Genomic DNA, 27,012 nt, shown 5'->3' with positions numbered 1-27,012 from the left:
GGCACAAAAAAAAAATTAATTTCTTTATAATATTATGACTCGTGTGATTGAATGTGCATTTTCCGATGTATTTCCTCTTATAGAAAAACAAATGCAGGCTCTCTAAAAGTAAAAGAAATTAAAATAAAAGCACAAAGATATTATTTTATAGTGAAAGAAAAAAGAACAACATAAACGTGAAAAAATTTTCCCGATTTGTTTTTATAAAACATATTTTTGACCTCTAATGTTTATAGCTTTAAATATAACAATTTTTTTTTAAATTTTTGATTAATTAGCACATTCCGCTTTTTAAAATTACTAACTGAATTATTTGCCATCGTAGACAGCAATGTGGATGTGTAGGCCAAGAGAGAGATCTTTGCATGGAGATATAGTCCTAATAAATAGCTAGTTCTTAGATCATTAAATTCAAAAAAATGTATCTATATATATATATACTTACTCTCATATTTTTGATATCGGGTACGTTGGAAAAATATTGTGTAAAATATGCGCGGTCACGAAAAGAACAATATGTTTTAACCACATACACACTTATAAAGAAGATTGGATGTAGGATCAGGAAGTGGTTGTGGAAGAAGAACAACTTGTGCAACAAAAACTTTTTACATACTTTTTACTGGAAATCATTAAATAACTGTGATCAAGTAAAAGTACAAGTTCGAGGACAAGTATTGAGTACCCGTGCCCAAAAGCCTTATTTTACTGACATCAAAATTTGCAGACGCTGATTCATTAACCTTACCTTACCCATTCATTAACCTTACCTCTGCCGTATGTTATTTATGTTTCAAAGAAAAGAAACAAAGATAATTTATTTTGCAAACATTGAACACGAATTTAATAGAAAACTACAAATAATTATTCAGAAGTTTATTAAATATTTAAACGTTAGTTTTTTTATATTGACGCCTTAAAACCGTTTCAATAGTCAAATAAATATATATTTTTTTTTTTACAAATGCTCTAACAATGCATTTGCTTCTAAAACACCGAATATAATTTGAAATTCAATTTTTTATGACATCTCTGTTTTTGGAAGGAAAACTTATTACCGATTGAATGTTTTTAAAATGATTAAATTCATTACTTGCATTTTGGTTGAAAACAAACGGAAAAACTAAATTTGAAATGATGAAGTCGATTTTTATTCTGTCTTTGACAAGTTTAGCGTATAAATTAAATGGAAAAAAGCAAAAATTTAAGAAAAAATTCACCAAATATTTCAAAGTAAGACTGAGCAATTTTTGCAAGAGAATTTATAACATGTTGCTGGAGGTATAGGTCCATATGCGAAAATCCTCCCTCCAAACGAAAAAAGAAATGACGAAGGCAAAGGGCGCACATTTTTTAAGCGAATAGTAATAACATAATTATAAATATAATGTGTAAAGACATTAAAATGAATCGCATTCTAAGATTGCACTTGGATAAATTAATAGGATAAATATAATAAATATAAATGAAGCAAAAGACTTAGTGTTTGTGATGTACATAGTAAATCTCAACTATACATAAGCGTAGATCTATTGTTTTAGATGCTGGTTGCTTCGCCTTGATCTCTTAATCTAATATCGTAATAGCGTTTGATGAACCTTTTTGGAGAAACATTAGGTGTGAAACCTTCCGATAATTTTGTTATTTTCGTAATATTTTTATTTGTTTGAAAAGCAGCTCCTGGATTGATTCTAATTTCCAGCTCCCTGCTTTAGCCATTTTTTATTACGACTTGCTTGAACGGCTTCAGTGCTCGTTTGAAAACTGGCCTGAGACTATTTTTTTCTAGTCATGAGCACTCAAACAAAACACGACATAAGCATTCAGCTTTATTCGAAGCTTTCCAATTTATTGAAAACAATTCTGTGCTCTCTCCATTCTCCATACATGGTACGTTTTTTATAAACTTGTAAAGGAAAAAACCAGCTAATGGTTTTTAGCGAGAAATCAAAACCCTTATAAAAATGCACAAAGAAGTTGTACGAAGTGAATAAAAGCGAAAAAAAATTGATAATATTGACAAATATCGAAAGAAAATATAAAAAAAGGAATTTTACGAAAATTATACTAAAGATTAGTGTAGTGTTTAATAAATTAAATTGTTGAAGAGAAAGAAGTTTTACGAAAACTATATTAAAAATTTGTGTAGTATTTAATAAATTAAATTGTTGAAAAGCAACAAGGAATTACACGTGATTACATTGATATGGATTTTTTAGAAAATTTTTTTAAAGGAGATCCACGTGAAATTCATATAGTTTTTCTGGAAATCTCGTTGGTGTCTTCTTAGCAATTTTGTGAACAAATCAAAGTCGGTCAGCGGCATTAGCTTAGCTAAGTAGGAATGTACCTTATTTATGTCTAATATTTGGTTTCTTAAAAGTTTTTATACATTATTAGCGTTAATATACAAACATTTTACAAGTATTTTATCGACAAATCAAATATTTTTTATATATGTTTGTGTTTTCAAGAACAAGTGCTGAAAATTATTCTATACATCCTTCACATAAAGATATACTATGTGTCCAAGTAAGTGTTAATTCTAAAGTAACTATATTGAAATCACGACCTGATGGATTAATTTTTTCGCAATAATATAAGGGGCATGGCGTTAAAAGACGTATGCTAACAATAGCTCCAGTCAAGGACCACGGAAAAGTTCCTTAGATTCAGAAACCAGCTTCAGTGTACGTCATGTTTCGGTGGAATCAAGAAGAAATTCCGTGGACTCACAGCTTTCGGTGAAAATAGATGAAATGAAAACCAAAGTAGCCGCTCGTACAAGCAAACGTCAAAGTGGTCACCACAATCATAGCAAACGTTCATCGAATATTAGCAAACGTAATCAAAAACGAAAAGATTTTGTAGCCACTTCGGAACGCAAAACCCGAGGTCGTCGCGAAAGTAGCACTTCCCTGGAATCGCAGGTAATAGCGTTAAAAAAAACTATTTACGCGAGTACTAGTCAGAAAGTCGGAGTATTTACCAAAAGCAGCACCAAACGCACGGCAGAGGTAACAGTAAACGCAGGCCTGGAAATACCAGTAAATGGTTTATTTGCGTGTTGAAAAATATGAAGGACTTTATTCACACACTTTTCATTCTAACTTTAGATACCACAGACATTGATGAGTTTTTGACCCAAAATAGCCAATGGATCTTACCCCTTCACGAAACAGAAACAGATGCCAATAGGTCTAATGAAGCTCTACAAATTGAGGAAATTTATGAAGCCGAAGCAAATAATCTACACAAAAAACCCACGACAGTCGGGGAATCAATAGAATTGCAAAAATCTGATGAGCATTCAATCGAGAAAATCTCCATCTAATGCAGCTTGTTCCTACACTAAGAAACGCAACCTCAGACGTCAACGTAACGTTAGTAAATACAAAACTTTATTGAAAGTTAACGATGACAAAGCTTTATTGAAAATGTCCGACTTGAATTTGAATTTACAACGTCATCTCAGTTACGGTGCCAATGGTGACAGTATTAATATGAGTCAATCGTATTCGGAAGTAAATTTACCTCTCGATGTTATGCTTAATTCGTCCTACTCTAATTTATCAACCGATAAACCTAACTCCCGAACTAGCAAACTAAGCTGTGATGTGGGAATACAAACGAATACTTATGCAATTGGGAACATTTCAGATAATGATGATGATGAGGATAAGGAGAATTATGATAAAGAAAGGAAAAATTATATAAAATTCGAAAAGGAGAAAAATAGCGAAAGGCAAACATTGCTTAAACACAAGCCTAAAAGAAGAAACAATTGTCATCCTTAGAGAATCGGAAAAGTTAAAAATGTTACTACTTCCTTCCAAATGAGCAGATGATCCGTTTGTGTTTATATACCTAAACAAGGCCATAATTTTCTACTTATTATTATTATTTTCTTTTTATTCGATGTTAAAAACAAAGTACACAAATAAGAATACTCATAGAATTAATCATATATATATTTATATATATACATATAAAAGTAATTTTTAAATATTTTTTTTAAACATTTTTACATTTCATATCTTGTACACTTATAACCAAAAGACTGTTTTGTCCACAATTGTACATACATTTGAATCGCATTTATATTATTGTATTATTCGCGTTAAATTTGGTATCAAAACCCAAAGTCAAAGAACGCACACTTACGTTAAATTTATTAATTTACTTAATAATTATTATGTGCCTTAACTAAGAATTCTACCTAAATGTGCAATTGTTTGTTTTTTTCTTCACAATGTATTTAGAGGTAAAGGATTTATGAAAAACGAAATCATGACATGCGTTAAAAGTATTCCAGAGGAATACTAGGAAAGCCTAGATCAAATTCTCACATACTGTGAACTACTTTCAATATTTATTATTGTTATTAACCATGAGACCTACGTTTCATATCCTTTGGTAGAAAAGTTTATGCATGAGTCTCTTTTGCATTGCCTCTTTTTTTTGATTTTGTCTTGATTGAGTTACCCAACGCCCAATTAAACACTTCCTACAACCTTGACACAATAAATTTATGTTTTGATTTTGATTTGCAATGGCACTATTGATCAAATAACGTTTCCAAGTCATGCAGTAAGTTCAACATTTCTGAATTTTTGCAACAGTGAGATTTGTAACTCGGAAAGGGTAGATGCCTCTGTTGATTTACTATTATGAGCCAACTTTCACCATGAAATATTGGAAATTCGACCTTTTTACCATGTAAAGCTTCAATTTCCATAGGAAAGGTTGCACGAGAGTGGGTACAAAACAAGATCACAAGATCACCAAGTGGTCGCAGGATATTTTAATGGTCCCAATGGATTGAAAATATAAAGATGTAAACTTGGCAGCAATATAAATCAGTTGCTTATTCTCTAAAGGCACCATACTTTGTACGCTTATTCTTTAAAGGCACCATAGATTATACAAACACATGTTCAATTATTGAGAAGTGTAAACAAACATATACGCTTATTCTCGCATGGTTGGCACCGCATCGATTTGCTTGGCTATATACTCTTCTTGCTTTTATCAGGAAAAAACTGTAGTGAGACACTAAATAGAAATGTTTCCTCATAATCATGTTATACAGGTATATTTATATATTGCTTATTTGTTTATTCTATTTTAGAATACAAAAGCTCCACGCATCGCACGTATGCGAAATGTAGCAGAGTGACGGTAATTATAATTTTATATATGTATATTTGTAAATTGCTTATTTATTTTATTCTTTCATAATTCAGATTAAAAACGAACGATGTGCCGCCGTTCACCACCTTATATACATGAATATTCGGTGTATGCGTTTATTTTTACTTATTATTGTGTATACTTTCTTAATTTTTTTTATTTTATTTTAGATTAAAAAACAAGCATACGTCTCCACTCATCGCTTTAGCGGAATGCGACACGTTTGTGGTCGTCTTTACATAAAAAATTCAGTAATCAAAATATTTTTTTTTTTTGTATTTTTTGTAAATAAACGGCGGTTATATTTGTATATTACTATTATTGTAAATATTATTAAAGTTTTAAGTTAAGTTTATAATGGTGTAAGCCTACGGGGGAAGCCAGCCATTCAAAGCAATTCGCGCCGATCACGGTACTTCTAAGAGCGGTGTGAAAAACCGTGCCGGTTAGTATAAATTGGTATGGTAACATAAGCATTCTCTTTAAAAAAATATGTAATACTAAGGTTTCGCAAATCACCTGTTTTCTTGTATGTGTATTTATAAAATAACGGAACGCTTTTGAAATTTTTATTAATTTATTTTTTCTCCCAGTGTCAAGGTTTGATGGATAAAAGGTTTGTAACATTTTAACATGTTCCGGTGGACAATTTTAAACAAATTATAATGTCATTCGTCCTTCTCTGGACCTTGTTGTTATATTGGGTATCTAAATCAGCAAAAGAAGAAGCAAGAAGAAGAATTTGCGCTCTTTGAAAGTAGGTAAATGCCTTACATATTGTATAAAATAATCACGAATATGTGTTCCAACACCAAAAAACTTATCCGGACCTGAAGAAAGTCGCCTAACCGATGATGCAAAATTTCAAGTGGTAGGGCGAATGAGAAATGCAGGAAATTTTGTATAAATGCCTTTGGACCTCGTAAAGTCCGCGTAAAATTTTAGCAAAGGGGTTCCGTCGGACTGCCTTTACCACTACTCTATCTCAATAGAGTAAGTAAGTGTGTAATAAAGGTCAGTCGTTACGCAAAATTGCATTGGCAAGAATAACGGCTTGCCCTTATGCAAAGAACAAAAAGAAGAAAGCAGAAAAAAAACTCGCGTCATAATGGTCTCTTTTCCTAAATCACTCTATTATGCAAGAGAGAGCCGTGAAAAGAGGAATGCCCAGAGTCCGACTGTGTATTTAGAGCATGTTAGTTTTTTGTTTGTTTCTGAAGTTCTGAACAGATTTGGCGTAGCACTTTGTCATGTTAAGATCTCGTTCAACGATATTTAAGAGAAAAGAAGAGAAAAAATTAAACACGAGCAAAACAAAGAGAAAACGGACAGTTCTGGTTTTGATGCTCTGTGCGGTAAGTTGAGTAGGATTTGAGCGGTGGTGCTGTGAGAGCTGGAGTGTGTTGGTTGACAGTAGAAGGAAAAGCGCATCGATTTCGGAAATGCAGACTATTTTTTAAACATCTTGAATGGAATGCTTGCGAAAGCAAAAAAAATAAGAGACAAATAAAACAAAAAAATATATTCATGTAAAAAACAGAAAATTATAAAAATTTTGTAAAAAAGTTTTTGAACTACTGATCGACACAGCTTTTGAAGAATAACATACGCGAAGAAGAAAATTATTAATATTAAAATATTAGTAAACAAAAAAAATTATTATCAAAAGAATTTAACATTAATATATTAATCAAAATTTGGCAAACGACTGCCTGCATCATAGACTAAAGTATAGAAATTTAAACACAAGACGAGAAATTTTTGTGGAATATTTTGGTTTGTATTTTTCTGACTAAAAGAAGATAGTGATATTAAGAGTTTTGGTTATTTTCTTTACTTTGTATTAATTAAGCAAATAATGCAATGATAATTTATATAAAGCTAAAAAGCAGAAGTAAAATTTAATATAACGAAGACTCGTTTATTTTTTGATTTCAATGTAAAACAAGAGAATTTTGTCATTATCTGCAGTTGCACATACGCACATATGGAGGTTTTTTGGAAAAAGAACTTTCTCAAATTCGAGACATAAGTTTTTCAAGGGTGTGGCGTTATATTTAAATATAAATAGCAAAGACACAACCCGTTTTTTTTTGCAGATTTTGTAAAACTGTTTGCAGAATTCTGTTAAACGAAGTCTCGGAGGGGTTTAGCTCAAAATACAAATAAAATGGAACATTTCGAGAATTTTTTTGCAAATTATTATAAACAAAACATGACTTTAATTAATTAATATTCGAAAGGACAACATTTCTTCAGTATGTCACAAATGAGGTTGATAAAGCGAAAGTTTGCATAGCTACTGTGAGTAAACCATGCCCTGTGAAAAAATGAAACTAGCATGAATCCTCTATTAATAGCATTTCCAACGATGTGCAGGTTACATTAGGTTTTGTCCCTAGTTTTGTACTAGTACTATAGCATCGCATAGAACGCTTAAAGATTTTTGTACATTTATCGGCCTCTAACCGATTTTGCGTATTTTCAATACCAACAACCGTGTAAGAACTTTCAATATTTTTGCCCAATTTGAAGTCGATGGCTTCATTTTTGCAGCCAGGAGAATGTTCACAAAAGACAGAACACAGACGGACAGACTGACAGACATGGCTTAATCAATTCAGAATTTTATGCCTATCGAATGTGTACACTTGAGAGATGACAAAACAGACAATGCGTAAATAAGGAAAGTTTCGATGCGTCTAAAACAAAAAAATCAAGTATGAATTTTAATTTATAATGTTTATCAAGTATGAGATACATATGGTATATAAACTAGATTTGTTTTCGAATTTGCCTTAAAAATTTAAATTAGGAAATTACATCGTTTGCGGCGTTTTCTACTAATTTATATACAACATTTTAAGCGCGTTAAATCCAATCGTCTTTTCTATAAATTAAATCCCACACTTCAATTCAAACCCTTTTCTGTATCTTCTTTTAATTCCTGGGAAATCAAAATTCTTTATAGACTCATGAGTGGTCATACTTATGACAAAGTTTATTTAAAAATGATTCGCGCTATACGATGTGATGTTTGTGAAGTTTGCAATGTTGTTGAGTCTGCTGAGCATCTAATCTTCATATGTCACAGGCTTGATGGCATTAGAGATTCCTTTAGCTTCTTCAAGTTATATGGCTGTCTCCACGATCTCTTTGCAGCAAAAAATGTACGTCATCTCGGGGAACTAACTTGCTTTATTAGAAAAGCTAAGTTATCCTTCTAGAATTTTTTTTTCCTCTTCTTTCCTTTTTTTTTATTTCGTTTTTGCGTTTAAACATCTTCTATTACCATAGCACTCCTTTTCGTTTTCAGCCAACGCTTGCAACACTGTTTGACTTTCAAGCACTTAACAAGCACAATTACACACACATACAAAATTACACTTAACATGCTCGCTCCGCGGCCGCTCTTTTTTTGTTACGTTTTGTACATAATTGTGACCAAAAATTACGACAGTTTATTATCTGGACATATAAGCCACAAATCTATTGGCTTAGTCCATCTCCATTCAACATACCAAAAAAAAAAAAAGAGAGACTATTTTTTTTGTTTGTACAAAGGCAATGGATTAGGCCTGTATGTATTGATTGAGACCTATCACTGATAAATTACAAAAATTTTTAATTTTGTTTTTCTCTTTTTTTTATCAGTTAACACGGCTTCCCGTCGTCAGTAAAGTTGCTTTTTGCTGTAGTTGTTACAGTAACAGAAATAGCGTAACAGCGCTGGGACTTTCATTTCACAACTCGTTCTAGTTCAGTAGAAAACCGGTTCATAAGTATGATTGTGAACGGGGTAGGAATCCCATGGCTGTCCCGTTGGGTCCGCGGAATACAATTGGGACATTGATCTGCCCCCCCGACATGTAGAATGTTTTAGCCGCTGAATTTATAACCTTGCATCAAATTGTTTAAAGATATAAAAATTCGTAAAGTATTTAGAGATCTCAATTACAACCGTGAATAATATATTTTATTTTTTTTCAGACGAAGGAACATATTGTGGAAAAGAACATTTGCAAGCACCACCTAAATCGCTACGGTTGGCCCAAACCGAAGATTATATAGAGTAATCGCGTAGCGGCAAAGGAATGGAAAAACCAAAAGCTCGTAGTATATATGAGGATATTTATCTTAGTAATATCTTAGTAATATATAAACTGGGATTATCTGGGAAAAATGAAAATCTCATATTAATCTCATGTTAATTCTATATTTATATATAATATATAATCTCTTTTATATAAATGTATGAAAAATATGCATTCATCTCCCCTTGTGCGTCTCCTCAATAGTTTTATACAATTTTTATAGGCGTGGCATTCGATTTTACCCTATTTTCAAAAATAAAATGATAATTCTTTCCATATATTCATACATATAAAAGCTATTTCTGATATGTGCTATCGGTACATGTTCTTTTTTTCATGTTACGTTTTGTGGAAAATGTTTGCAAGGGAAAATGTGTCGAGAGTTTCTTCGAAATTCTTGTTTTTTGTGCTAATTTTTTTGAACATTTCTAACGCAGGGAAATGCGCCGAGCCTTTTGATTAAGCGCACCTTAACAGCGATAACTGGATTCTTTACCCATTTAGGTGCAATCGTAGGTATACATATATATGATGTATTGATGATATGTTGATGACAGTCAAAGTGTTCCAAAAATCATATTTCAATTTTGTTTTTATTTTCAGAAAATTTCATTTTATTCAAACTTTAAGGAATCTCCTTCGAAATTCATAAATTATCAAAATTAAAAATATCAACCAAATATGTGAAGGCAAGAATGGTGTTAATCGCCTAATTGGTAAGTGTATTTGCTCTTCAATTGTTTCCAAAATCCATCCAATATATTGCTGAATTTTAGTGAACTTTTATATTATTGCTCGATCGGGGATAGAACGACAGAAGGCCAGCCAACGTGTAATAAGGGCGTATCCTAGAAGAAATTAAACAAACATGTAATTAATGGTCGCCTGTGTCAGACTACAGTTTCTTAATTACCTTTTGCATCCATTAGATGGATTAGGCATAATGTGACGGCAGGACTACCAAGCTTTCTCAAAGTGTACCTCGGCTCTTGACTTTCGACATAAAACTGTGAATTTGCTAATCTAATGTTACGCTTCATATACATGCGATGATATTTAAGGGCAGCAACACCTTGTACTGGGACCTTGATTTTAATAAAATTGAGATTCCATCCAGCTTCTTCCGTAATCAAGCTCTTAAAGTCGATTATTCGCTCTTCTTTATTTAAAGGCAAACATGTCGGCTTTATAAAATCTGTAAAATGTATGACCTCAGCCAGCCGTATAAGAACGATATCGTGTAGTTGGTTCTTGGCTTTTAAACTATACAGGGAATGTGGTACAGCATATTCAATTGCCACATTTATATGGCTCGAAGCACATGAAGTATTCTTTCCATTTTTACAATCAGAATTTTCCTCAGAATTCCATTCACCAAAACGAACGCCGGTTAAATGAGACCCATAATCCAGTAACATAAACAGCAGCACATTGATGATATGGATATGCGATGTTGGTTATGGAATTTTTGTTGATGAAGACTAGGGTAATGCACCGCGGACGTTCTGACAGGCACTATTGTCGATAATCCGTCAGACGTGCCGGAGAAACAGTTTATGGAGAAGATTGTACCATCAAATCGAGCTTCAAGTGCATGCAAGTCAGCTTTTTCATTGATACTAAAACCGCTGTGACCTGGGATCCAGATGATGGGGCATTTTTCAACGCTGGGGTCTTTTAAAAGGTTGTAAATATCGAAGACGCACATATTGTATGGGTCTTTGTTCTTGATTAAAGTTGGAGTCTGGAGTCTGGAGTCTAAAGTTGAGGTCTGACGGCCAGAAGTTCAATGAACGTAGATGATACTTCTTGTAGAACTTTGAATTTTCCTAAAAGTAAGTATGGATATTCTATAATTGAGAAACTAGAAATATCCGAATTGACAGATCCATCCGTTGCGTATATTTTGAAGTTATTTTCGACGAAGTGGTTAAGTTTTTGCAGACAAGCAATTTGAAACAAGACCTTGACCGATTTTTTTTGAATTGCTGACCAAATTAAGTAAGTTTAATTCCACTACGCACTTATCATGAGTGATGTTATTCCAAGAAGGTGTTGAGTTAACTTTATTGAAGATATTACTGAATTTTTTGGAGCAGTTAGAGTAATTATTGATGACGTAATTGTGCTTGGAAGCAACTTTGTCAAAGAAGGCAGGTTTAAAGATTTTTACCTTGAGAAGTTCCTTTGCAGTTACAAGAGAAATTCTCTCAGCTACGGGAGGTTCATATGAGATGGAACGTAAAATTGATGTTGGAATCGAGGGGGACAAACCGGTACAACGTCTTAGGATTGAGTGTTGAAAGGTTTGTATTCTTTTTAATGTATACGCAGGAGCATTGCACGAGGTGTAGTAAGAATGTTCAATTTTGGATCTAATAATAGATTTGTAAACGTTTAAAGCTTTCCTAGGGGGGAGTCCGGTGTGAATATTGGTTAAAAGTTTGATGACGTTTGAGCTTGTGTTGAAATTTTCAAGGTTGTCCCTGTAATGCACATGAGTGGTTAAACTTGAGTTGATTATTCTGCCCAAGAATTTAATAGAGGAAGATTGACTGATTTTTATACGATTGACTGTAATGTGATAATAATATTTTGAAATATTTTTGAGACCCTTAGCAAAGCGGATGACTTTTGATATTTCCGGATTGAAAGTTAGATTTAGATCTGCACAATGTCTGTGAAAAAGATTGGCTTGAACGTCGAAGTTACGGACTGCTTCTGCTAGTGATTTTCCAGCAAAGATGATGAGGAAATCGTCAGCATACTGAAATAGATGAGTTGTATTGTCTTGTAATCGATGTAAGGCGGCTGTGTACAGATTGAAAAGAACTGGGCTGAGACAGCTACATTGAGGAAAGAAAGTTGAGAATCCATTGCCTACTTTGTGTCGGGATTTTCAGATTTTGGTTTAGTTTCCCTAGATTAACGCAGTCGTAAGCTTTATTAATGTCTGAGCAAAGCATAACTACCTGGTTTCCATTTGCCTTTTCATTTGCAACTGTGAAAAGGACTTCATTAAGGCACATACCGGTGGAGATGTGTTTTTGATAAGCAAAGGACCTTGACGGGAACAGGTGTGAGTGATTTAGAAAATTTGTCAGTCTTTCTTTGATCATTTGGTTGGTAACTTTTAGAAGTGCGGGCAAGAGGGATATGGTCTGAAGTTAGTGAATATTTCAAGATTTTTTCCGGGTTTAGGAATGGGCACTATTTTAATTGTACGCCAAACAGTAGGAAACGAGTTGGTCATCCAGCATTCATTTATAGCAGATAGCGGGGTTAGAAGGCTTAGCACGGGACGGACTTTTATCATATATTTGATTCCGTCATGGCCTGCTGCCATGGATTTCTTTTTCGACTTAAGGACTTGCATGAGTTCATGAAGGGAGAATGGAGAGATGTTATCCATCTGAGAGTTAAGTGAGGAAGGTTGGAGACCATTTGTCGAGGGAACTCGAACTTTCAACCATTCTAGGTAGGATTTGTCGCTATGATCATCGCAAATGGGGTGTTTGTATTTCCTTTTTGTGGCTATTTAAAAATTTCCAGAATGGTTTTGTGTTGCTATTTGAGCAAAGCTCTTCGACAACTATGGTACGGTGACTTCTTTTGGCTTTTCTAACTGATTTCTTTCATTCTTTTTGGGATAAATTGAGATATTGGGGTATTTAGAAAATTTTTGTTTAGTAGCTTGTAATTTATAGAATAGTGAAGTGAGCAGCTCGTTTCACCAAAGTTTTGGTGCGCAGGAATCGGAGATTTGGATGTTTGATCTGACTTTATTTATTTCTCGTTGAAATGAGCACTGAGTGGACTAGGAAGGTGGTGACTGTTTCCCAGAAAAATTTCTTTTTTGACCTCCCATTTGAACGTAAGATTGGTTGCGTTAGTGAAAGTTAGATCCAACACTCTACCACAATTGTTGATCGTAGAGTGCACAAAGGTTGGGAAATTATCACTGAGACAATAGAAATTACTGGCTTCAATGATTTCTTGCAAAGCTTTGCCTTTATTGTTTGATACGGAGTCACCAAAGGAAGGGTGTCTTGCATTAAAATCTCCTGCAATTATGACATTGTGGAAACAATCGAGCATATCGCAGAGGCGATTAAAGTCATCCCGGAAAGATTGAATAGGGGTGTTAGGTTTGAAATAACAAGCAGCAATAACAATATTACGTTTTAGGGAAGAGGTTTTGACAAAAACAATGTCAGCAGCTCATTTAAAGGGGATTTCTATGAAGGAGACGCCTTTCCTGGCAAGGATTACAACACCTCCATAGCCGCCACTTCTACATTTATAAGCGGAGTTGTAATTTGAGATTTTGAGATCGGAAATGTTGTCGTCGGATAGAAAGATTTCACTCAAGATGGCGAAACCAGTTCGGCTGGAATTTGTGAAATAATCAAGCGAATGGGCATTACGCCTGAAGCTTTGTGTGTTGTATTGTAGAAAGGAGATCAGTGAGAGATATTAGGGCATGATGATGCTAGCTCAGATGGGCCTTGTTTTAAGTGATCAAATGCTGATTTGAGGGTGAGTATTTCTTCCTGTATGGCTTTGAAATTTGCTTCGCGATGAGTCGTGGAGAGAATTTTGAAGATCTTTTCCAAAATCATTTCCATTTCAGTAGGTTTGTGATTATTGATGAATGTGTTCCTTTCATCAGGAAGTAGGCGTTTTTTTGCTCATATGTGTTACTGCTATGAGTTAAGGGCACTTTGTGAGATGTTCTTTGCGTGGGTTTGGGAATACCCGTTTTATTTTTGACAATCGCTTTGAAATTTTTTTAAATTAAAATGTTGTTTGTTTCGAGAGTAGGGTCCCTGATATTGTTGGATGCAGTGTTATCCTTCAATGATGGGAAGTTTTCATCGTAGTTATCGAGTAGCTTGTAGGGGTTGTTGGAGAATTTTTCCTTATATACTCTGAAGTATATGTTTTGAATAGTAAGGAACTTTTTTACATTTTCTTCTCTCTTTCCTTTAGGACAATCGCGAAAGCTTACGTTGTGGTCCGAAGACCCGCAACCTAAACATATACCAGTGAGACATGAGTTTTTAGGACAGGCCGGTGTCTTGCAACAATTTAGACATCTGCCTTCTTTACTTTTACAGTCTCTTGCGATATGACCAAAATGGCCGCAGTTATAGCACAGTTTGACAGAGGGGATGAAATAATCAACCAAGGATGTTACAGTAATTAAATTTTATAGATTTAGGGATTAGTTTACCTTTGGATCCAATCTGTTTATTTATTTATTTATTTTATTTATTCCACTTATACTAGAAACTCAACTAAACAAATAACAATCGAGTTCAATTGGCTCTTAATGCAAAACTTATATTAATTAACAATAAAATTGAGTATAAGCATAACAAAACAAATAAGAAGAAAAAAAAAAGAAAAAGAAAAAAGAAAAAAAAGCATGTACACTATCAGCATAGGAGCAGGAACAGGACAACCGGTACAGGACCAAATTGCAAGTGAACCCCTAAGCCATCGCAAACATGCATAAGCCTGGCAACCGATAATAAATTGACAATAATTCACTTTGGAAACGTAACGACTTTTTAAGGATAAAAGCGTATTAAGCAGTGTTGCTTTAATGGACTTTAAAGAGTCCGATAACGAGAATAAGTGGTAGACGTCATTTAGGTTCTTGCAAACGACTCTGAGCGGATTGAACAGCTCATAATTAAATTTACACTGATTAAGCTTAACCAAGATAAAGTGCCTAGAGAAGCGGTTAAAGACATTAAAGCTTATTTCACCAAGTCATGAAGGCGAGTCAATAGCACCATTTATTACTTTAATTAGAAACGAAAGACAAGAACAAATCTACGTTTCTCAAGAGACGGTAGGGACAGCAGAAGTTAGTGAGAATAAAATTTTCTCTATTGGTAGAGTCGCTTCTGTGAAGTATTGTAACTTACAGGATTTCAAAGTCTGAGTTAGCTGACTTAAGGAAGTCCTCTTCCTTGATTGTGGGTGGAATATTTTTAACAATTTCGAAATTTTCGGTAAACATTCTGGGAATATAAGCCTTGCATGACTTTGAGTGGAAGTCGCTTTTTAAAATGAAATTGTTTGCGTCAGCTACAGTGCAATGGCTGATGATTTTTATATTAGTCAATCCATCCAGTTTGAAGTCTTTGATATGTTCAAAGAAGAATAAGTCAGAGCTGAGACAAAAGGCTTGTCTGAGTTGTTGGGATTAGCTTCAATGAAGACGTAGGACTCACCAGTCACGCCATCACCGTAAAGATTTTGACTTGAAGGGTGAGAGTTCTTTTCTGTCATCGGACTATGTGTTTATTGCTATGCGCAGCCTCGCTTTTATTCGGAAAGGAGAGATTGCTGGTAGAAAGAGGGATCAGAGAGTTAGGTGGGGTAGTATTGCAATCCACAGACAGGTCTTTTAAGAGTGAAATTTCCTTATCAATAATAATTTTTTTCAAATTATTTTTTGTTTTGACATTTTTCTTTTGGAAGAAACTCCACTTTGTGTAGTTCGAACAAAATTTTCGAAATCTTCATCATTGGAACACATTTTTGTTTGTCTCACCCTCTATGGGGCGGGCGATTTTTAAATTTCGTGCTACATTGTAGGCAAAGGAAAAAAAATCAACTGACATACCGTGAAACAAAACTGACATGCAAATTAGCAGGTACTGTTCAAGCTGACAGGAACAGGGGATACGAAAAGCCTGGTAAACTAAAACGTTTGGAAATTCAGCTAAGATCGCCTCCACTTGATGTCAGTGTAGTGGTGGGATAACAGAGTCGGTTTTGTTGGGATGATGTTGTATACAGCAGATGGTGCTGCGCTCCTACGTGGGAGCACAAAGATACTGAGACTTTTGTTGATTTGTGATTGCCGCAAAATTAAGATTAGTGAAGCCGGTATCGCTGCTTACACTGCGCAGAAGCGCAAAGATGTTGAGATTGTTGTCGACTTTGTCCAAATATCGCAAATCGAGTTTGTATGCCTTTGACGAGCTCAGTAGTTTTCGAGTTTATGAGAGAAAAAGATTTTTTTTCCTTATTTAATTTTAGAAATTTTCACTGAGTTTTCTGCACAGAAATAAGAGCGTCCTATTTCGTATTTGCCAGGAGAAAGGCATCTGAGACTAAGCGTATAAGTTTGGAAGCATCTGAGACTAAGCGTATAAGTTTGGAAGCATCTGAGACTAAGCGTATAAAAAGTTACTCTGTATTTGTTTACAATTGTGTATGTAATATTTAAAATTTTAGATTTATATGCAAATATTTTTTTTTCTAATTTTTTTTTTAATTCCTTCTTTTTTATTTTGATTTTATTATTTTTTTTTTTTTAGTAATTTAAAAATTATTGATTAAAACACATACTAAAAATCCGAAAACAGTGTTATTTTGAGCTTCAACGCTTTCGGTCAATGTATGTTAAGTGTTTAATATATATATACTTTGCTTGTTATATAAGGTCAAGAAATGAGAGAGAGGGAGAGAAAAAGCGCACATATGCTGTAGAGTTTGTGAAAACATAACAATATGGAGGAAATAAAACTTTCATTAAAATAAAATAGGCAAAATTTTGTATTTTTCAAACAAATTATTTTTTATTAATATTCCAATATTATTCCCTCTTATTAAAACATAAAATCGTTTTACGAATTTTCATTTTATTTCCACTCTTTATGAATTTCGTCCGTAATATTTATATAAAATTATTTACACTACTTACATAAATCTACTAAATAATTATTTTTTATATTATCTACAAAGCTTTTAACGAAGAGTATATTGTTTTATAACAAAGCTTTTGAAAAAATAGTGGAATTCAACATAGAAGCCGTATAAAACCTTATTAAACAATCTTAAACTGCCTTAAACAGTCTTAAACCCTTCTAAACACTTTGAAAAAATGGCGGAACACACAACCAAAGCTGAAAATTTAACGAATGAAATGTGAAAAAAACCATTTATAAACTAAGACGGCAGTGCTTATTAAACCACAAGAACCTGGCTTTCCGTATATAGATTTCAATGTGTTTGGTTTATAATTTAAACAAAGTCGACCAACAATTATCTAAAAAATTGTCGCTTATTTCTAGAATAATCAATAAATTAATAATATCTAAGAGGCGTTTGTTGCGTGTATCAAAAAGAAATCGAATAATTTCAAATATTTAAGATTGCATTGAATGGATTTGTTTAATAACAAATTATGTTTATTATAAATATCAAATAATATTAAAATATAAAAAGCAATGCATTCGTTTTTTTAATAGAGGGATAGTGCGGTGGTGAGAAGCGCCGTACTTGCTCCACATTGGATCTTCAAAATCACTACCTTTCAGACCTTTTGTTCAGTACAGCGAAAATCTGCGAGTTCAATACTTGAAAGCGTCTCATACGGTCTACCATACGTTTAAGTTTCTGCATAATTTTAATAAAAATTAGATATAAATAATTCAGTAAGGATGGAAAATTAAGTAACTGTTCAAAAGGCGTTTGTGATGTACATAAAGCCAATAAAACTATCTTGTTTTATTTTCAATATTTTGTGCTCTCGATTACTATCACTGTTCTCTCAATTAGCGGGACTAATGGTACTAATGAGAGTATACGCACGATTATATGTTTATAAACAGAAATGTTTATTAGCTGTTAGACAAAGTCACTTCTTAAAAAGCATGCACTAATGTTTGTTAACAGAAAACATGAAATTTATTAAATAAACTTTTTCTCACTATTTGATTTGATTATAGTACAACAATTAATTTCAAAAAGATTTGATAAAGCACATTAAGATAGATATTATGCGTCATAAGGTTTATTAGTAGCTAATATTTAAAAATCAATAAAATCCACTGCATGTTTATTATGACAAGAAATTAGGACAAAACGCTAACGGTATGTTCACGTATTTACGTTAAAGCTTACAAGAATAATTAAATAAATACTTGTCTATATAGAGTGTAAAAAATTTTTCTAAACAACTAAACAAAACTTTTTTTCTTATGTTTCTATAACTTAATGCATAGATAAGAGAAATGAGACAATATATGTTAAGTCTCAAAGCTGTATAAATTGGTAAATTTCAAAAAATACATTTTAGTGTAATCAGCAGCTACACTGAACATACCAAATAGAAGAAAATGTTACCTTGCAAGCCCGTTAAAACAGAATAAGTTAATTCTGTTACTAAAAGTGTTCGCAAACGTAAAACAAAAAGTCTTAACGAGCAAAGTGTGAGTAAAGGGAGTCATAGTTATCAAAATCGGCGAGACAAAGCATATAGAATGTCACCATTGCTTGTTTCATATTCTGAATACCATGTTCAAGAAAGTTAATGCCATCAAATATAATAATAATGCACATAGCGTGTATTTATTAATTATATATATAGACCAAATGTCACCAAATGTGCTTTATAAACTATATTTATAGAATTATCTCCAGAGTGAGAGATAGAAAAGCAGAAAGAAAACTATTACATTTAGGTAACTTGGAACTTTAGATCAAGTGTATACATAAGTTTTCAATGAAATCAAGTTTGTATAGTCACTTTCTGTACTTTTCGCATTCATTTACATGAAAATAGCTTGAAAACCTACAACTTCGACGCCAAATGTCCGAAGATTTTTCCGAAGTTCATTTGTTGAGGTGTCTTTTAGTGTTAGTACAAAAAACAGAATGAATGTAATTTCGCATTACACCCTTATGTTTTTCAATCGTTTAAAATAATCGATAACTGGAAATGATTTCGATTTCCAATAATACGATTTCTGTGGTTAATTCTATTTGCGCTGGAAACTAGTTGAGTTGCAACAATAAATTTTAAATTGATGTAAGGAACAACAACTATTTGAAAATGTCTATTTATTTGATATGTCTAACGAATAACGGTGGTCTGCCCATTCTCACCCTTAAAAAGGGCGAATGTAACAATGTGAAATCTTTACAGTTTGCTTTATTACTTTGGATTATCACGCATGATCACAGTTGGCTTTTTCTACTTTAGCTTACCTAAATGGATCTCCTTTGTTTTTTAAATCGTTGGGCATGTCTCTTTACACTACTTACGCGGAAAGTTGGACTTATCTTTGGAAGGATTTCAACGGCAGTATTACCATTATCGTGTGTTCAAGTGGCGTAAGCGAAAATAATATTGAACTTCTTGCGGAACTAGTTTTCGGAGCATTTTCTCTATTTGTAAATCGAGATGAGTTGTCCAATAGCGCGTTAATGGAACGCCTAAAGAAAGAATCAAAACATTATCTACCAATTATTGATGCAGCCTTAGAATTTTGTACAAATCAGTTATTAAACTTTTCCCATTGTCTTCTTTCAAACGATAACGCTCAAATACTTCAACGTTTAAATGAATTTAGTGTTCGTTGTGGTTCACTTTTTTGCTACCTTATGGTTGGACAAAATATAGCAGTAGAAGGCTTGTCGATCGGCAGCTTTTGCAACTTCTTTTATATACATCTCTTAACTTACAGAACGATATTTCTGTATATTTACCGAAGAAGAGTCCAAATGTTTGTCTTTATTTCTTATGCTTTTTTCTTATTGAACTCATTGGCGTTGCTGGTGTGGCCATCTATCGCTATAAATACTAATTGGCCGGATAATATATACTAAAGAAGCGAGAAATAATTATTTTATTATATTTTATCTATTATATTTACTTAACATATAAAAATACCTATGTACACATATGCTTCAAGGCTCTTCAACTCCATGCAAGTTTAAAAAAGTTTTGCTATTCTTTCACATTTTATTTAATTGATGACATTTGGCTGTGTTTTTCTTATCCTTGGTTAAAAAAAGGCTTCTTGTATCTTTTTGCTATTCAAATACTTATATTGTTATAGCTTTTTCATTCCACATAAGAATGCAGTTATTAATTTGTCCTTTTTGAGATAAAAATACGTAAAAAAAATATAAGAACAAAAAAATATATGTATACATATAAAAAAAATTGTTATTCTTTTTGCCCTGGACGTATATTATTGCTGAAAATGGAAAACTTTCTTCGTGATGTGCTAGAAAATTACCAGCCGTAGGTAGCTATCTTATAAGTCCTAAACAGTCTTAAACACTTGTAAACAGTTGAAAACAAAAAATTACCAATTCAGGAAATGGAAAAAGATGAGTGGCGGCTATCGGGCTTAAGACGTACTCGTACCAGTTCAAAGAAATAAATACTACTTTATATAACCCTTCGCCTAGTTGGAGCTTATAGCAACAAACACGTTTTCAACCGATTGGATTTGTCATTGGAAAAGTCAAACTGACCTTTCATATTAATTTACATAATTTATATTTAAATATAAATAGCTTTATTTATATAATAGTTTTATTATATACTTAAAATAGCTTTATTAATATATATAAAAATTTACATATATATAAAAATTAATGTTAATCTTTTTAATGCTTTTAGTGGTTTCCTGATTGTTTCCGATTCCGTGGTTGCCGTCGCTATTAAAAATAATAGCAAAGTGCAATGCCCTTAAGAAACGAAGTGGCAAGGGAATGAAAATTTGCGATAAGCGCAATTCTCAATTGGCATCAAATTCGGACTCTCAGTTGTCACCAAATACAGACTACCAATTGGCACCAAATTCAGGCTGTTAATTGGCACCAAATTCAGTGTAGCTTTCTCAATCCCTCGTTATACATACCTCCACTTTCACTTCCACGAAGTTCATTTGCCATTTATTGGAACTTGGCTTAAGCCGGATCTTCATTTTCTCAACCACTCAAGTTATAACGAACGCAATATAACATTTTAAATTACATTTTCTGGTAATATTTGATTTCAACCAAACTTGAACCACGTTTGAGTTTTTTACGTAGCTTCAATTGAGCCAACAGATAACAGATACGCCATCTAATGAATTTTTGGTTGGTTAAGACTTACACGAATGAGGTCTCATAGCTTGTAAGTGTCATTCACGGCCTTCACATTTGCTTTAGTATTATTATTGTTTATGCAATAATTCTAGCCAGAGCAATCAATTTTTTCTTAATAAAACCCCACTTATTTAAGCACGTTGGACTAGCTCAGTCCATTTTGAGTGATTTGTATTAAAGCGTGAGTGAGTGTAAATGGACAAAGAATGTGCACTGACTGACTAGGAACAACAAACAGCGTACAGTGCAGACACCGGGCCTCACAGAGGGACTTGATTCGTGAGATCGTTAAGGGCACTGTTCGTACCTTATTTTAATTTTAATTGGTTTTGTCATGCAGGTTAAGAGCGAATCACCGAAATTGGACAAAGGATTCAAACTTGATCATCAATATGTATATAAGTAAATTCAAAGCAGACTAAAAAAATGCTTAAAAAATGCTTAAATTGTAAATGGAAGGCCCATAGTGCTTTGTTAATCTTCATGTTCCATTGCATTTTTCTGGAAGAGGTAGTAATTGCACCACAACTCAAGCACCGCAAACGCTAGTCTAAAATACATTAAATATTAGAAAGAGAAGAATAAAAAAAAAAAAAAAATTGAATCGTCTATATATTCACACCTTAAAAACGTCAATATTAATTTCTCCTAAAATGAAGCTGGCAGTTAAATTCCTACTGCTGGACCGATCTGTTACGGCACTCGAAGGGCATGAATTTTATACGCTTACTCTCTAAAGTGCCCAAATTTTAAACAAACACATGTTTAATTATTGAGAAGTGTAAGCAAACATATACGCTTATTCTCTAATGGACGGAATTTTTAGACATGCAACAGCTGTTAATAAACAAACGCATTTTCCAAAGGTATAACATACTCAGCCGCATCAGTCCAATCCAATCTGTTGGATTATAGATTTGCTAAACGTACAGCTGGTTCTTCTTACCTCTTCGTATGCTTCTTTAAATGTCTGGTTAAAGCAGAAGACTGATTAAATTTCCAGGACATAAAGCACATTGATAATATACGTCCAGGCGAAAATCTGCCATCTTTGTTTCCTTTGCCACCATGAAAAAGAATAACAATTCCTTTTTATATATATATATTTTTATATATATTAATAAAGTATTTTAAATGTATAATAAATCTATTATATAAACAAAGCTATTTACTTTATTTATATTTAAATATAAATTATATAAATTGATATACAACAACAGAAAAGAGTTCGATTTTCCCAATGACAAATCGGTTGAAAACGTGTTTGTTGGTATAAGCTCCAACTAGGCGAAGGGTTATATAAAGTAGTATTTATTTCTTGAACTGGTACGAGTACGTCTTAAGCCCGATAGCCGCCACTTCTTTTGTGGGTTTACCATTAACACTGTATCGGGATCTTTTTCCATTTCCTGAAGGGGCAATTTCCTATTGATGCATGGTGTACTTGTTTCAACAGCATTTTTAACAAACTCCCCTAATTCTGGTGTCGTGGTCTTGGTTTGTAGTGAATTTCTATTGGGTGTCTCACAGAGTTCATTGGATTGCCTAAAATTAAATTTTGGATTTAATGACAACAAGCGCTTTTTACAAACAGCATTGGAACATTTAAAGTCGCATGCCCGATTTGTTTCGATTCATCATTAAAAGCCAACAATGTATCATCGGTCTGTTGACATGCAGCTGCTGACAATTTGCTGCTACCACTGCGATAATCGTACATTATTTCTTCTTTCCTGCTTGTTAAAGATGTATTGTAAGCTTTTTTTTCACACAGCATGTTTCGCTTTTTAGAAATAACTTTGTTTTTTATATAAAGTAAATTATTCTCAATATCATCATCACTTTCATGAAATTACGCCGTAGCTGGCGCAACTGATCCACGATTTCTAATTTTCGGGTATTATTCAAAGGTTATCATTCGTTAAAAAAAAGGAAATCATGCAAAAACAAAATTGAAATCCTTAAATACGACTCTGTGCGTGCGAAAAATTAGATAATGCAAATCCTTAAACACGACTCTGTGCGTGCGAAAATTTAGATAATTCAAATCTTGTTTTGAGGTTAGGAGAACTGTTATTCTAGACATTTCTTCTGTTAAAGAAAAAAAAAAAAAACAAGCAAACCCAAAAGAAATTCTGAAAAATTGAGAAGACTTAACAAGAAAAATTTAAAACCAATAAGAAATTTTGAAAAATTGAGAAAACAATACAATCCAAGTGAATTAATTGAAGGAAAGTGCGTATATTGCGTTTATTTAAAACCAATAAGAAATTCTGAAAAATTGAGAAAACAATACAAACCAAGTGAAATACTTGAAGGAAAGTGCATACATTTCGTGTATTTAAAACAAATAAGAAAAGTTGAAGTTTGCAAAATAAGAAAAATCTTTTAAAAAAAATCGCAAATATTTCACAATCAGAAATAATATACATTATTGTTAGAGCTATCGATTGAAATTTTCGATTTAAAAGAAGAAAAGAAATATATATACCCTAAATAGTTATTAATATTCATAGAACAGCAAATTTAAGCCATTCAATCGATTATTTTTACACTTTTCTTAGTGAAGTGAATTTATTTCGATTTATTGTTTATTACTTATTGCTTTTTTCTTTTTTTTCAGATCCATTCAAATTCCGAAGGGGAGCATTCAAAAAACACAGAAAAGCCTATTAATCCACTCATATAACTACAATAGTTTTCAACAGAACTTACCCTTTAACTGCGGTAAGTCCATTTATTATAATTGAAAAATAACTTCTAACATATTTATTATAATTAGTTACTATTAAAAAAAAAAACCTTCTTCCACTTCTTTTATTTCCACGTCCCTCTTTAGAACAGGATTGGCGTTAATTTAGAATTCTTTTCTCACACTCTGTAATTAACTAATTTTGTTAATTAATTTGTTTGTACATTGAACAATTGAAACCATTTCCATTATTTTTTTATTTAATTTTTTTTTGTAAAAAAATCTATTGCGCTATTCTGTGTCTCACTTCAATCTTCTTTCATAATTCGGTCAAGAAACCTATTACCAAATGCCTTATAAAAAATTTCGGAAAACAAGTATTTTTTTAAGGTTTACAGAAGAAATAATAAAATTCGTCGGGTCGAATTAAACTGAAAATTGTTAAAATATCATATTTACTTAATAAAAACGAAAACAACAAGAAATTTTTGGTCATACCCCTGATTCTACGGTGATGCATATAAACACTGTAAGCTCTTTGAAAATTGCATTCTCATGAAAATTGACGTTTTGTCAATATGAATTTATTTTATGCAAATAAGGATTTAAACTTAAGCTACATGAGTAACTACATCAAGAAATATTCAAAAATATGATTTCTAAGTTTATTTCGCGTGTAGCGATAATATTATATGATATGTGGAAACGTTTCTAATAGATTATCGTGATTGCTTGGTGGAGACTTTTCTAAATTAGCTTATTTTGCTATTTGACAAATTATGTTATTATAATAATGCGATTATGAAAATAATCGTTCGGTTGGTTGACAGAATTTGTAGCTAAAAGAACGGATGTTTAAAGCTGGATTTATTTAACTCATTGTCATTTCATTTATACTTACTTCTGCCGACGGATAAAATTACAGCTAGTTGCGGGGATGGTACATGCATTTTATTGCTTTTATTATGTAATTACAAATAGAAGCTGCGTTAGGCAATCGTCTGCACTGAAACTGTCCACTATTGGTAGGAATACTGCGTGAATTCACAAAACTACTTTCTGTACTAGCTTTCGTTTTGTTGGGATTGCCAGGTCTATAAAAATTGTATAAAACTATTCAGGAGACGTACAAGGGGAGATAAATGCTTATTTTTTATACATTTATATATGCAAGATTATATATTATATTTCAAGCACTTCAAGCACTTGTACGAATATATGGTAAGAATTAGGAGAACATTTTTCAAAATAGGGCAAAATCAAACGCCAGGTCTATAAAAATTGTATAAAACTATTCAGGAGACGTAAAAGGGGAGACATATGCTTATTTTTTTTTCATTTATGTAAACAAGATTATATATTATATTTCAATCACTTCAAGCAAAAAAAAAAAAAAACTTAATCTTGTTGCAGTTGTTTTGATAATGCGTTGCGTTTCAGACTCGAAAAGCGTGATTGACCATTCCTTACTTATTACATCTTATCATACCATGGCTGAAAGATAGTTTTCATTTAATTATTCAATTTCTTTAGTAGATGCGGCATATGAAAACTTACATTAGTAATAGTTAAAATGGACATTTATACGCGCGAATATTCGCCCAGCAAACCAGCTAGCTCACTTTCCAATCATACGTTTTTTCATTTTGTGTTTTTATGACACATATCTTTCAATTGTTGAGAGAATTCGTCACGTCTTCCATTCCTAAGACTTTAATAAAGCCTATTCACTCAATTTTTGAAAAAATTTTAAATATTAAAAAAAACCTTTTTTACTTCTTATTTGACGATCTTATTTTATCCGCGGTCAGAATTGAAATGACCGATTGCATGAAAGAGAGAAAGAAATGCACGTCTGCAAAATTTCTGTTAATTTGCAGAAACCATTATCAGCTTTCATTGCATATGTGAAAACACATAGTTATTAAAAAAAAATAGCAGAATTGAAAAGCATTGCCATCCTAAATACTTCTTTTGACACTGGTACGGAGATGAAACAAAATGTGAAAATGAAAAAATTTGTACTTATTTTAATTTTTTTTTTTTTTTTAGGATTCTAATTTCTCCGATGTACCGACATCTGTCCAGGAACTTATTGACAAAGGTTATATACGCTGGCGAAATATCAATGAATTTATAGATAAATCAAAATCGGTCGTATTGCGACCTAGAGCTTTAACACAAATTTATATGGGCAGACATTGGACGGACGGGCTGCCAGATAGACGGACAAAAGTACAAACGGACAGACAGAGAGGCGAAGAAAAAGGCTCATTTGTAATTTTTCACCCTAGAATGATGCGTTTGCAAGAGAGAAACTTGAGAGTTGTATCGAGTTTCCTTAGGCGGGGTATGACTCAGTCAATCCAGGATTCGTTGAAAGTAAATTTAGAAAAGTAATCAGGACCTTCGGGGGGAATGGTGTTTAGTTTCCTGGATTTATTGTTTCCTCTTTACTGGATAGAAGTACAGCAATTTGTGTAGAACTGGGCTATGGCAAGGAACCAGCGAGATGTCCCGAATTGTCGTGCTATTACCGGTTTGTTTTTTTTTCTTTTATTTGTAAGTTTGGAACTTGCGATTCTTTTTCGCTACGCTTCTTTTTCGTTACGCTTTTAATATCGCGGGCGCTGAAAGAAAAGGACCGAATACGCTGCCAGTGTCATAGCTGCCTTGGTTCATCCCTGATTGGTATGTGAGTACGAAACTAACAAAAAAAAAACGTCTCTCAGTTCTTCAGGGATGGCGATTAAAGCTGAACCAGCTCATCCCCTATCCGTTGACTCAAGTGTTTTGGAAGTCGTTCAGGGATGGCGATTAAAGCTGAACCAGCTCATCCCCTATCCGTTAAGTCAAAATGTCCTGAAAGTCTTTCAGGGATGGCGATTAAAGCTGAACCAGCACATCCCCTATCCGTTACGTCAAGTGTTCTGAAAATCCTTCAGGGATGGCGATTAAAGCTGAACCAGCACATCCCCTATCCGTTAAGTCAAATGTCCTGAACGTTTTTCAGGGATGGCGATTAAAGCTGAACCAGCTCATCCCCTATCCGTTAAGTCAAATTTCCTGAAAGTTTTTCAGGGATGGCGATTAAAGCTGAACCAGCTCATCCCCTAT

The 27,012-nt window shown here is 33.0% G+C and overlaps 2 protein-coding genes and 1 long non-coding RNA gene across 4 annotated transcripts; all 3 read left to right on the top strand.

The window, feature by feature from the left end:
• Positions 1-2,241: 2,241 nt before the first annotated feature.
• On the top strand, positions 2,242-3,548 carry LOC119641620 (protein smoothened-like). Of its 2 annotated transcripts, XM_038040396.1 has the most exons (4): positions 2,242-2,338; positions 2,475-2,532; positions 2,605-3,047; positions 3,117-3,548. In XM_038040396.1, exons 3-4 carry the CDS (start codon positions 2,760-2,762, stop codon positions 3,141-3,143), a joined length of 315 nt encoding a protein of 104 aa, XP_037896324.1. In that variant the 5' UTR covers positions 2,242-2,338; positions 2,475-2,532; positions 2,605-2,759; the 3' UTR covers positions 3,144-3,548. The 2 variants fall into 2 exon arrangements, with proteins under 2 accessions (XP_037896324.1, XP_037896323.1); XM_038040395.1 differs by lacking the exon at positions 2,242-2,338 and having other exon boundaries at positions 2,397-2,532.
• Positions 3,549-5,547: 1,999 nt separating this feature from the next.
• On the top strand, positions 5,548-9,222 carry LOC119641621. Its single transcript, XR_005247862.1, has 4 exons — positions 5,548-5,638; positions 5,787-6,969; positions 8,848-9,125; positions 9,184-9,222. It is a non-coding gene; the product is annotated as an uncharacterized LOC119641621 (long non-coding RNA).
• A 9,888-nt stretch (positions 9,223-19,110) lies between these two features.
• Positions 19,111-19,825, top strand: LOC119641619 (protein fuzzy homolog; the record flags this gene model as incomplete). The annotated part of the gene is given in 3 exon segments (XM_038040394.1): positions 19,111-19,227; positions 19,281-19,728; positions 19,731-19,825. Coding segments are annotated over 3 exon segments (621 nt in total), but the record flags the coding sequence as incomplete, so codon positions are not given.
• Between the last annotated feature and the right edge of the window lie 7,187 nt (positions 19,826-27,012).

Source organism: Glossina fuscipes, unplaced genomic scaffold, assembly GCF_014805625.2.
Source record: "Glossina fuscipes isolate IAEA_lab_2018 unplaced genomic scaffold, Yale_Gfus_2 155, whole genome shotgun sequence".
Taxonomy (NCBI): domain Eukaryota; kingdom Metazoa; phylum Arthropoda; class Insecta; order Diptera; family Glossinidae; genus Glossina; species Glossina fuscipes.
The sequence above is the reverse complement of the archived record's forward strand: the minus strand, read 5'-3'. Positions and strand labels throughout refer to the sequence as shown.

What these genes read in the sequence shown, in the direction of transcription:
- LOC119641620 (XM_038040396.1), top strand. Translation starts at nt 2,760, where the DNA reads ATGAAAACCAAAGTAGCCGCTCGTACAAGCAAACGTCAAAGTGGTCAC. An exon ending in ACGCAGGCCTGGAAATACCA is followed by an intron (nt 3,048 to 3,116) that starts GTAAATGGTTTA and finishes TTCTAACTTTAG; the next exon opens with ATACCACAGACATTGATGAG.